Raw genomic sequence first — 12,262 nt, 5'->3', positions numbered from 1 at the left:
GCAACAAATATTACAGTATATTATCATGCTTTCAAAACATGTTTTTTGTCTAAATAAAAATACTTAACTTTGCAGCAAACTACCCCTAAAGTTCATAAAAATTACAATGAATTCTACAGTGTTCTTTACAACATATTACAGTAAATTGGAAAAAACTACTACTGTTTTTGTGGTAAAATTCTGTTGTTGCTGAGCTGCCATATTCCATCCATCCATCCATTTTCTACTGCTTGTCCCTTTTGGGGAAGTGGGGGGTGCTGGAGCCTATCTCAACTGCATTCAGGTGGAAGTCGCCACCTCATCACAGACAGACAACATTCACACACTAGGGACCATTTAGTGTTGCCAATCAACCTATCCCCAGGTGCATGTCTGTGGAGGTGGGAGGGGCCTATCCCCAGGTGCATGTCTTTGGGGGTGGGAGGGGCCTATCCCCAGGTGCATGTCTTTGGGGGTGGGAGGGGCCTATCCCCAGGTGCATGTCTTTGGAGGTGGGAGGGGCCTATCCCCAGGTGCATGTCTTTGGAGGTGGGAGGGGCCTATCTCCAGGTGCATGTCTTTGGAGGTGGGAGGGGCCTATCCCCAGGTGCATGTCTTTGGAGGTGGGAGGGGCCTATCTCCAGGTGCATGTCTTTGGAGGTGGGAGGGGCCTATCCCCAGGTGCATGTCTTTGGAGGTGGGAGGGGCCTATCCCCAGGTGCATGTCTTTGGAGGTGGGAGGGGCCTATCCCCAGGTGCATGTCTTTGGAGGTGGGAGGGGCCTATCTCCAGGTGCATGTCTTTGGAGGTGGGAGGGGCCTATCCCCAGGTGCATGTCTTTGGAGGTGGGAGGGGCCTATCCCCAGGTGCATGTCTTTGGAGGTGGGAGGAGGAAGGAGGGAACCCGGGGAGAACATGCAAACTCCACACAGAAAGATCCAGAGCCCGGGATTGAACCCAGGACTACTCAGGACCTTGGTATTGTGAGGCAGACGCACTAACCCCTGTTTCACCGTGCTGCCATATTGTTACTGTAAAATCTTGTTTTTAACAGTTTATTACTGTAAATGGAAAAATGATACATTTGTTTTTACGGTAGGAAAACTGTCAGCTAATTTGCCAGAATAAAAAAAAGGTGTACAGTTTTTCCATGAACAATAAAATGTTGAATTCAGTTGCAATTTTTCTTCGGGGAATCCCAATCAGTCTGAAGCATCTTGGAACAGATGGAACCAATTAACCTCTGAAAAGTCTGACAAGATAAGGTTTGCTGCTTTCCGAGCCCTGCCCGTAGAGTCCTGTTTCCTTCCTATTTATACACGCTCCTCTATTTGTGGCAGCTATGTGAGGCTTGTGGCCCCCTGCTGGCTCCTCTGCAGCTGCACAACTGTCACCAGAACCTGCACCAAACACTGCATGACAACTAAAGGTGGCGACCTGCACAGCTAGCAACATGGCAGCCACATCTTCAGCTATCAAACCTACCCTGCTTGGCACGGAGTTGTCTCCCAGCCGGGCGGCAGCATGAGCTCGGTTCATGACGACTGGAAGCTGGCTTCTTGTGCTGTGGACGTGTCAGCAGGTCCTGCTGGGCTTGAAGGTGTGCTGCCAGCAGCTAAACACACAAGGAGCCAAGGAAGTGGTTAAAACAGGCTTTTCATCTTCCATAGTTATTTTTCTACTTAAAAGTCTTGTCAAGATTGATTGCTGACCATGCAGACATTTGGAATGTGCTTCATATGCGGTGCCAACACAATTTCAGGTCAAAACTTGAACATGCTGGAAGACTAGAAGCCTCGAATGTCTGCAGAATAGGACTTTTCATTGAGAGGCTCCGTGCACACACTCAATAGTTTTATTTCATCAATTGTGTTAAAATATCAGATAACATCAAGCACTCAAAGCTCCATCAAGTCAACAGAAATCCAATCAAAGCCAAGCTGAACTTGCTGATGGTCTTCAGATATTTATTGGCGCTTTTGGTCAGCTTGTTATTGATTTGCACCTCAGTTTCAGGGAATTGTGTGAGAGTAACACAACACATACACCCAGACATACATCTACAGCTAGTGTGAGAGTAACACAACACATACACCCAGACATACATCTACAGCTAGTGTGAGAGTAACACAACACATACACCCAGACATACATCTACAGCTAGTGTGAGAGTAACACAACACATACACCCAGACATACATCTACAGCTAGTGTGAGAGTAACACAACACATACACCCAGACATACATCTACAGCTAGTGTGAGAGTAACACAACACATACACCCAGACATACATCTACAGCTAGTGTGAGAGTAACACAACACATACACCCAGACATACATCTACAGCTAGTGTGAGAGTAACACAACACATACACCCAGACATACATCTACAGCTAGTGTGAGAGTAACACAACACATACACCCAGACATACATCTACAGCTAGAAACTATTCCATCTCGTTGCAAATTGTCACACGTAGAAGCAGAAAGGTGTGAGGACTATCAGGTGATGTGTTGTGCTGGCTGCTCAGATCACATATCGAGAACATGAAGTCATGGAGCTGCAACACTAAAATACATCTGGTCTATTTGCACGCCAACCATGGAGGGCAGATTTCCTTCAAGGAAGGAACCTCTCAGAAGTTTGACATTTTCTTTACGTGGCATAAAAGTGGAACATCTAGTCAGGCAATAAGTCGCTTTGCCGCTCCTTCCTCACCTACCAGGTACAAAGTCACACATGCCAAGTGCCCCTCCTTCCTCACCTACCAGGTACAAAGTCACACATGCCAAGTGCCCCTCCTTCCTCACCTACCAGGTACAAAGTCACACACGCCAAGTGCCCCTCCTTCCTCACCTACCAGGTACAAAGTCACACACGCCAAGTGCCCCTCCTTCCTCACCTACCAGGTACAAAGTCACACATGCCAAGTGCCCCTCCTTCCTCACCTACCAGGTACAAAGTCACACATGCCAAGTGCCCCTCCTTCCTCACCTACCAGGTACAAAGTCACACATGCCAAGTGCCCCTCCTTCCTCACCTACCAGGTACAAAGTCACACATGCCAAGTGCCTCTCCTTCCTCACCTACCAGGTACAAAGTCACACACGCCAAGTGCCCCTCCTTCCTCACCTACCAGGTACAAAGTCACACATGCCAAGTGCCCCTCCTTCCTCACCTACCAGGTACAAAGTCACACACGCCAAGTGCCTCTCCTTCCTCACCGACCAGGTACAAAGTCACACATGCCAAGTGCCCCTCCTTCCTCACCTACCAGGTAAAAAAAAGGTACAAAAACCAGGAGTCTCCCCGGCCAGCAGGGTCCTTCCCAAGCTAAATCCCAGTGTTGGAGACCAGCTCCAGCAGGATCCACCTCTGTCCCACCTGCAGACTGACAGCTCATTTTATTTTGGAACCTCCGCCCACACACACACACACACACACACACACACACACACACACACACACACACACACACACACACACCCACACACACACACACACACACACACACCCACACACACACACACACACACACACACACACACGGGCCTGTGGCTCTCTTCAGCACCGCCCCCATTGACGAGCCCCCTCCAAGGAAACAAGATGGAGGTATTTCCCCACAGCGAACACGCAGGGCAGCCTGAGTGTCGTCATCACCGCCGCCAGGTGGTCAACAACAGCTGTGAGTCGGGGCCCTCAGGGGCCAAATTCCTCCTGCTGCAATATGGACGGCAGCCAAAAGCCAATTCAGGTGACAACAAATGATCATTCAGTGCAGGCGTGTTGCGTCTGCCGCTACTAATAAACTCATTGATGGAAATAGGTACTATACTAGCCTTGAAAAGTACCGGTACCGTTCTTTCATCTAAATGCTGCTGTGTGGTGTGGTGCTGACTACAGAGCCAGGTGCATGATGCTGAGTGCGTCAAAACACACACACACACACACACACACACACACACACACACACACACACACACACACACACACACACACACACACACTACGTGCATACAAGCAGTAACACCTTGAAGAGGAGGAATGGCAAAAACCCCACAATTCTACTGCTCAATAAAGAGGGTGTGCAGTACAATCAGGAGCTATTTGGACTTCAAAACTAAGGAAAAAGGTGACGCTTTGAAGAAGGAAGCAAGACGCTTCAAGTGTTGCTTTAAAACATGCCTCGCCAAATGTAGCGATTAGTATTAGCGCCTTTTCATTCCAACTTAGGTAAACATTGAAATCAATAACTTTCAGATCTGCACAAGGAGTTTAAAGAGTGACAGGTAATAATGTAATTGTTGCACCTGTCCTGCTGTTCTGCTCCGGTGCAGACCTGAGTAGAGGAGCACAGGGCAGACATTGCCTTCAGTCCACTTTACCTCGCAATGGATCTGCTGAGCTCGGCTTTCCAGTCAGAATTCCAGGTTGGCCATTTGTGACAATCTGTTTGCTTTATTATTAGTTTTGCAGGACACAATCAAAGCCATTCATCACTCTACTGCACAGTGCACACACTCCTCTCTCTCTTTGCTCGCCCACTCACTAACTGACATCACTCAGACAACACACACACACACACACACACACACACACACACACACACACGACGCGAACACATTCTTACACACACACGCGCACACACCCGCGAAAACATGTAGATACATAAGATGTAGATACATAAGATGTAGATACATAAGATGTAGATACGTAAGATGTAGATACATAAGATGTAGAGCCATAAGATGTAGATACGTAAGATGTAGATACATAAGATGTAGATACATAAGATGTAGAGCCATAAGATGTAGAGCCATAAGATGTAGATACGTAAGATGTAGATACGTAAGATGTAGATACGTAAGATGTAGATACATAAGATGTAGATACGTAAGATGTAGATACGTAAGATGTAGATACATAAGATGTAGATACATAAGATGTAGAGCCATAAGATGTAGATACGTAAGATGTAGATACGTAAGATGTAGATACGTAAGATGTAGATACGTAAGATGTAGATACGTAAGATGTAGATACGTAAGATGTAGATACATAAGATTTAGATACGTAAGATGTAGATACGTAAGATGTAGATACATAAGATGTAGATACATAAGATGTAGATACATAAGATGTAGATGCATAAGATGTAGATACATAAGATGTAGATACATAAGATGTAGATACGTAAGATGTAGATACATAAGATGTAGAGCCATAAGATGTAGATACGTAAGATGTAGATACATAAGATGTAGATACATAAGATGTAGAGCCATAAGATGTAGAGCCATAAGATGTAGATACGTAAGATGTAGATACGTAAGATGTAGATACGTAAGATGTAGATACATAAGATGTAGATACGTAAGATGTAGATACGTAAGATGTAGATACATAAGATGTAGATACATAAGATGTAGATACATAAGATGTAGAGCCATAAGATGTAGATACGTAAGATGTAGATACGTAAGATGTAGATACGTAAGATGTAGATACATAAGATGTAGATACGTAAGATGTAGATACGTAAGATGTAGATACATAAGATTTAGATACGTAAGATGTAGATACGTAAGATGTAGATACATAAGATGTAGATACATAAGATGTAGATACATAAGATGTAGATGCATAAGATGTAGATACGTAAGATGTAGATACGTAAGATGTAGATACGTAAGATGTAGATACGTAAGATGTAGATACGTAAGATGTAGATACATAAGATGTAGATACGTAAGATGTAGATACGTAAGATGTAGATACGTAAGATGTAGATACGTAGGATGTAGATACATAAGATGTAGATATGTAAGATGTAGATACGTAAGATGTAGATACATAAGATGGAGATACATAAGATGTAGATACGTAAGATGTAGATACATAAGATGTAGATACATAAGATGTAGATACATAAGATGTAGATACATAAGATGTAGACACATAAGATGTAGACACAAGATGTAGACACATAAGATGTAGACACGTAAGATGTAGATACATAAGATGTAGATACATAAGATGTAGATACATAAGATGTAGATACATAAGATGTAGATACATAAGATGTAGACACATAAGATGTAGATACATAAGATGTAGACACATAAGATGTAGACACATAAGATGTAGATACGTAAGATGTAGATACATAAGATGTAGATACATAAGATGTAGATACATAAGATGTAGATACATAAGATGTAGATACATAAGATGTAGATACATAAGATGTAGACACATAAGATGTAGACACGTAAGATGTAGACACGTAAGATGTAGATACGTAAGATGTAGATACATAAGATGTAGATACATAAGATGTAGATACATAAGATGTAGATACATAAGATGTAGATACATAAGATGTAGATACATAAGATGTAGATACATAAGATGTAGATACATAAGATGTAGATACGTAAGATGTAGATACATAAGATGTAGATACATAAGATGTAGATACATAAGATGTAGATACATAAGATGTAGATACATAAGATGTAGATACATAAGATGTAGATACATAAGATGTAGATACATAAGATGTAGATAATGTGCACAGTGCTGGCAAATATCAGCGTAGTTAGAACATCACATCTAACATCAACTAGTGCAAGTAAAATGAGTGAATTTGGTAATAAATTGTTACAATTTGTGTATTATCTTTAACAGAAGTGTCTTTTAATTCTAGATGGCTTGTGTGTGTACTTTTAGTCATAGTTGTGTTTTTAATAATTGTACTTTTTTTTAATAATTGTACTTTTCTTAAAGCACAGACCAGGATTGTCAATCATAAACCATGAAGTATTTGATATGATGTCAATAAACTGTTTGTTCTATTCTAAGTTCATCCTTGATCCTGTCAGACCAGCAAGTCTTGTGATCATCTTCTGTTTTGCTTAAGACTCCATTGTTTCCTGTTTTTGCACTTCCTTGTTTGCCTTGTTTCCATGACAACCCATTAGTGTTCACCTGTACTCATGTCACGCACCTGTTGTCACTAATCACCACAGCATTATTCCAAGCGGTAGTTGGCAGGTAGTCATCCTGGCCACATCCTCCATCACCTCCACAATCACCTGGCCACATCCTCCATCACCTCCACACTCACCTGGCCACATCTTCCATCACCTCCACAATCACCTGGCCACATCCTCCATCACCTCCACAATCACCTGGCCACATCCTCCATCACCTCCACAATCACCTGGCCACATCCTCCATCACCTGGCCACATCCTCCATCACCTCCACACTCACCTGGCCACATCCTCCATCACCTCCACAATCACCTGGCCACATCCTCCATCACCTCCACAATCACCTGGCCACATCCTCCATCACCTCCACAATCACCTGGCCACATCCTCCATCACCTCCACAATCACCTGGCCACATCCTCCATCACCTGGCCACATCCTCCATCACCTCCACAATCACCTGGCCACATCCTCCATCACCTCCACAATCACCTGGCCACATCCTCCATCACCTCCACAATCACCTGGCCACATCCTCCATCACCTCCACAATCACCTGGCCACATCCTCCATCACCTCCACAATCACCTGGCCACATCCTCCATCACCTCCACACTCACCTGGCCACATCCTCCATCACCTCCACAATCACCTGGCCACATCCTCCATCACCTCCACAATCACCTGGCCACATCCTCCATCACCTGGCCACATCCTCCATCACCTCCACACTCACCTGGCCACATCCTCCATCACCTCCACAATCACCTGGCCACATCCTCCATCACCTCCACACTCACCTGGCCACATCCTCCATCACCTCCACAATCACCTGGCCACATCCTCCATCACCTCCACAATCACCTGGCCACATCCTCCATCACCTCCACAATCACCTGGCCACATCCTCCATCACCTCCACAATCACCTGGCCACATCCTCCATCACCTCCACACTCACCTGGCCACATCCTCCATCACCTCCACAATCACCTGGCCACATCCTCCATCACCTCCACAATCACCTGGCCACATCCTCCATCACCTCCACAATCACCTGGCCACATCCTCCATCACCTCCACAATCACCTGGCCACATCCTCCATCACCTCCACAATCACCTGGCCACATCCTCCATCACCTCCACAATCACCTGGCCACATCCTCCATCACCTCCACAATCACCTGGCCACATCCTCCATCACCTCCACAATCACCTGGCCACATCCTCCATCACCTCCACAATCACCTGGCCACATCCTCCATCACCTCCACAATCACCTGGCCACATCCTCCATCACCTCCACACTCACCTGGCCACATCCTCCATCACCTCCACAATCACCTGGCCACATCCTCCATCACCTCCACAATCACCTGGCCACATCCTCCATCACCTGGCCACATCCTCCATCACCTCCACACTCACCTGGCCACATCCTCCATCACCTCCACAATCACCTGGCCACATCCTCCATCACCTCCACACTCACCTGGCCACATCCTCCATCACCTCCACAATCACCTGGCCACATCCTCCATCACCTCCACAATCACCTGGCCACATCCTCCATCACCTCCACAATCACCTGGCCACATCCTCCATCACCTCCACAATCACCTGGCCACATCCTCCATCACCTCCACACTCACCTGGCCACATCCTCCATCACCTCCACAATCACCTGGCCACATCCTCCATCACCTCCACAATCACCTGGCCACATCCTCCATCACCTCCACAATCACCTGGCCACATCCTCCATCACCTCCACAATCACCTGGCCACATCCTCCATCACCTCCACAATCACCTGGCCACATCCTCCATCACCTCCACAATCACCTGGCCACATCCTCCATCACCTCCACAATCACCTGGCCACATCCTCCATCACCTCCACAATCACCTGGCCACATCCTCCATCACCTCCACACTCACCTGGCCACATCCTCCATCACCTCCACAATCACCTGGCCACATCCTCCATCACCTCCACAATCACCTGGCCACATCCTCCATCACCTCCACAATCACCTGGCCACATCCTCCATCACCTCCACAATCACCTGGCCACATCCTCCATCACCTCCACAATCACCTGGCCACATCCTCCATCACCTCCACAATCACCTGGCCACATCCTCCATCACCTCCACAATCACCTGGCCACATCCTCCATCACCTCCACAATCACCTGGCCACATCCTCCATCACCTCCACAATCACCTGGCCACATCCTCCATCACCTGGCCACATCCTCCATCACCTCCACAATCACCTGGCCACATCCTCCATCACCTCCACAATCACCTGGCCACATCCTCCATCACCTCCACAATCACCTGGCCACATCCTCCATCACCTGGCCACATCCTCCATCACCTCCACAATCACCTGGCCACATCCTCCATCACCTCCACACTCACCTGGCCACATCCTCCATCACCTCCACAAAGCCGTGATATCCATGCTGCCTTTTCTCCGTCACAGGAAGTGTTTTGCTTTTAGTTCTTCTTATTTATGCCCTTGTGCAAGTTTTGTTGTCACAGCCAAGGTTTTGAACCTCCTCGTGAGCACCTTTTGTTTCTTCCTGTGTTGATTTAAGATGAAATAATGTTTGTACCTTCAAGCGTTGTCTGATGCAGTCACTTTGCACCTCGGGAAAACAAACCAAGTCCTAGTCATGACACGGACTGGATGTCTTGTGCAACATGCTAACTTCTTCTTTGGTGCCACAAGAATAACACAATGTCTTTAATGCCCTTCAAAATGATATTTTAACTTCCTAAAATTGTTCTTTGAGTGCAGTAGGGAACATGTCTTTATTGTATTGCAAATGTTTCTGTTAAATGAAGCCAAAATTGACACTTTTTTGTAGTTTTTTGTCCTTGGAAAGTCATTGAAAAGTATGGATGTACATTTTGGTAAGTAGGGTACCAGAAGAGTGGTGTGGAGAGGAGGTGGTGGTAAGTGTCAGCCATGGTGTGGAGAGGAGGTGGTGGTAAGTGTCAGCCATGGTGTGGAGAGGAGGTGGTGGTAAGTGTCAGCCGTGGTGTGGAGAGGAGGTGGTGGTAAGTGTCAGCCATGGTGTGGAGAGGAGGTGGTGGTAAGTGTCAGCCATGGTGTGGAGAGGAGGTGGTGGTAAGTGTCAGCCATGGTGTGGAGAGGAGGTGGTGGTAAGTGTCAGCCATGGTGTGGAGAGGAGGTGGTGGTAAGTGTCAGCCATGGTGTGGAGAGGAGGTGGTGGTAAGTGTCAGCCATGGTGTGGAGAGGAGGTGGTGGTAAGTGTCAGCCATGGTGTGGAGAGGAGGTGGTGGTGAGTGTCAGCCGTGGTGTGGAGAGGAGGTGGTGGTAAGTGTCAGCCATGGTGTGGAGAGGAGGTGGTGGTAAGTGTCAGCCATGGTGTGGAGAGGAGGTGGTGGTAAGTGTCAGCCATGGTGTGGAGAGGAGGTGGTGGTAAGTGTCAGCCATGGTGTGGAGAGGAGGTGGTGGTAAGTGTCAGCCGTGGTGTGGAGAGGAGGTGGTGGTAAGTGTCAGCCATGGTGTGGAGAGGAGGTGGTGGTAAGTGTCAGCCGTGGTGTGGAGAGGAGGTGGTGGTAAGTGTCAGCCGTGGTGTGGAGAGGAGGTGGTGGTAAGTGTCAGCCATGGTGTGGAGAGGAGGTGGTGGTAAGTGTCAGCCATGGTGTGGAGAGGAGGTGGTGGTAAGTGTCAGCCATGGTGTGGAGAGGAGGTGGTGGTAAGTGTCAGCCGTGGTGTGGAGAGGAGGTGGTGGTAAGTGTCAGCCATGGTGTGGAGAGGAGGTGGTGGTAAGTGTCAGCCATGGTGTGGAGAGGAGGTGGTGGTAAGTGTCAGCCATGGTGTGGAGAGGAGGTGGTGGTAAGTGTCAGCCGTGGTGTGGAGAGGAGGTGGTGGTAAGTGTCAGCCGTGGTGTGGAGAGGAGGTGGTGGTAAGTGTCAGCCATGTTGTGGAGAGGAGGTGGTGGTAAGTGTCAGCCATGGTGTGGAGAGGAGGTGGTGGTAAGTGTCAGCCGTGGTGTGGAGAGGAGGTGGTGGTAAGTGTCAGCCATGGTGTGGAGAGGAGGTGGTGGTGAGTGTCAGCCATGGTGTGGAGAGGAGGTGGTGGTAAGTGTCAGCCGTGGTGTGGAGAGGAGGTGGTGGTAAGTGTCAGCCATGGTGTGGAGAGGAGGTGGTGGTAAGTGTCAGCCATGGTGTGGAGAGGAGGTGGTGGTAAGTGTCAGCCATGGTGTGGAGAGGAGGTGGTGGTAAGTGTCAGCCATGGTGTGGAGAGGAGGTGGTGGTAAGTGTCAGCCGTGGTGTGGAGAGGAGGTGGTGGTAAGTGTCAGCCATGGTGTGGAGAGGAGGTGGTGGTAAGTGTCAGCCATGGTGTGGAGAGGAGGTGGTGGTAAGTGTCAGCCGTGGTGTGGAGAGGAGGTGGTGGTAAGTGTCAGCCATGGTGTGGAGAGGAGGTGGTGGTAAGTGTCAGCCGTGGTGTGGAGAGGAGGTGGTGGTAAGTGTCAGCCGTGGTGTGTAGAGGAGGTGGTGGTAAGTGTCAGCCGTGGTGTGGAGAGGAGGTGGTGGTAAGTGTCAGCCGTGGTGTGGAGAGGAGGTGGTGGTAAGTGTCAGCCATGGTGTGGAGAGGAGGTGGTGGTAAGTGTCAGCCATGGTGTGGAGAGGAGGTGGTGGTAAGTGTCAGCCATGGTGTGGAGAGGAGGTGGTGGTAAGTGTCAGCCGTGGTGTGGAGAGGAGGTGGTGGTAAGTGTCAGCCATGGTGTGGAGAGGAGGTGGTGGTAAGTGTCAGCCATGGTGTGGAGAGGAGGTGGTGGTAAGTGTCAGCCATGGTGTGGAGAGGAGGTGGTGGTAAGTGTCAGCCGTGGTGTGGAGAGGAGGTGGTGGTAAGTGTCAGCCATGGTGTGGAGAGGAGGTGGTGGTAAGTGTCAGCCATGGTGTGGAGAGGAGGTGGTGGTAAGTGTCAGCCATGGTGTGGAGAGGAGGTGGTGGTAAGTGTCAGCCGTGGTGTGGAGAGGAGGTGGTGGTAAGTGTCAGCCATGGTGTGGAGAGGAGGTGGTGGTAAGTGTCAGCCATGGTGTGGAGAGGAGGTGGTGGTAAGTGTCAGCCATGGTGTGGAGAGGAGGTGGTGGTAAGTGTCAGCCATGGTGTGGAGAGGAGGTGGTGGTGAGTGTCAGCCATGGTGTGGAGAGGAGGTGGTGGTGAGTGTCAGCCGTGGTGTGGAGAGGAGGTGGTGGTAAGTGTCAGCCATGGTGTGGAGAGGAGGTGGTGGTAAG

The 12,262-nt window shown here is 48.2% G+C and overlaps 1 protein-coding gene across 5 annotated transcripts in view; it reads right to left on the bottom strand.

Moving 5' to 3' along the window:
- xirp2b (xin actin binding repeat containing 2b) overlaps window positions 1-12,262 on the bottom strand; it is a 50,515-nt gene that overhangs the window by 16,945 nt on the left and 21,308 nt on the right. For 3 of the 5 annotated variants that reach the window (XM_061878950.1, XM_061878953.1, XM_061878952.1), the window contains one exon: window positions 1,465-1,594. In XM_061878950.1, the coding sequence (XP_061734934.1) occupies window positions 1,465-1,518 (54 nt within the window). In that variant the 5' untranslated portion in view covers window positions 1,519-1,594. Of the gene's footprint in view, window positions 1-1,464; window positions 1,595-1,691; window positions 2,434-3,256; window positions 3,412-12,262 lie in introns of those variants that run through there. The other 2 variants (XM_061878951.1, XM_061878954.1) reach the window with 2 other exon arrangements.

Source organism: Nerophis ophidion, linkage group LG19, assembly GCF_033978795.1.
Source record: "Nerophis ophidion isolate RoL-2023_Sa linkage group LG19, RoL_Noph_v1.0, whole genome shotgun sequence".
Lineage (NCBI taxonomy): Eukaryota > Metazoa > Chordata > Actinopteri > Syngnathiformes > Syngnathidae > Nerophis > Nerophis ophidion.
This window is presented reverse-complemented; position numbering and strand designations above follow the sequence as displayed.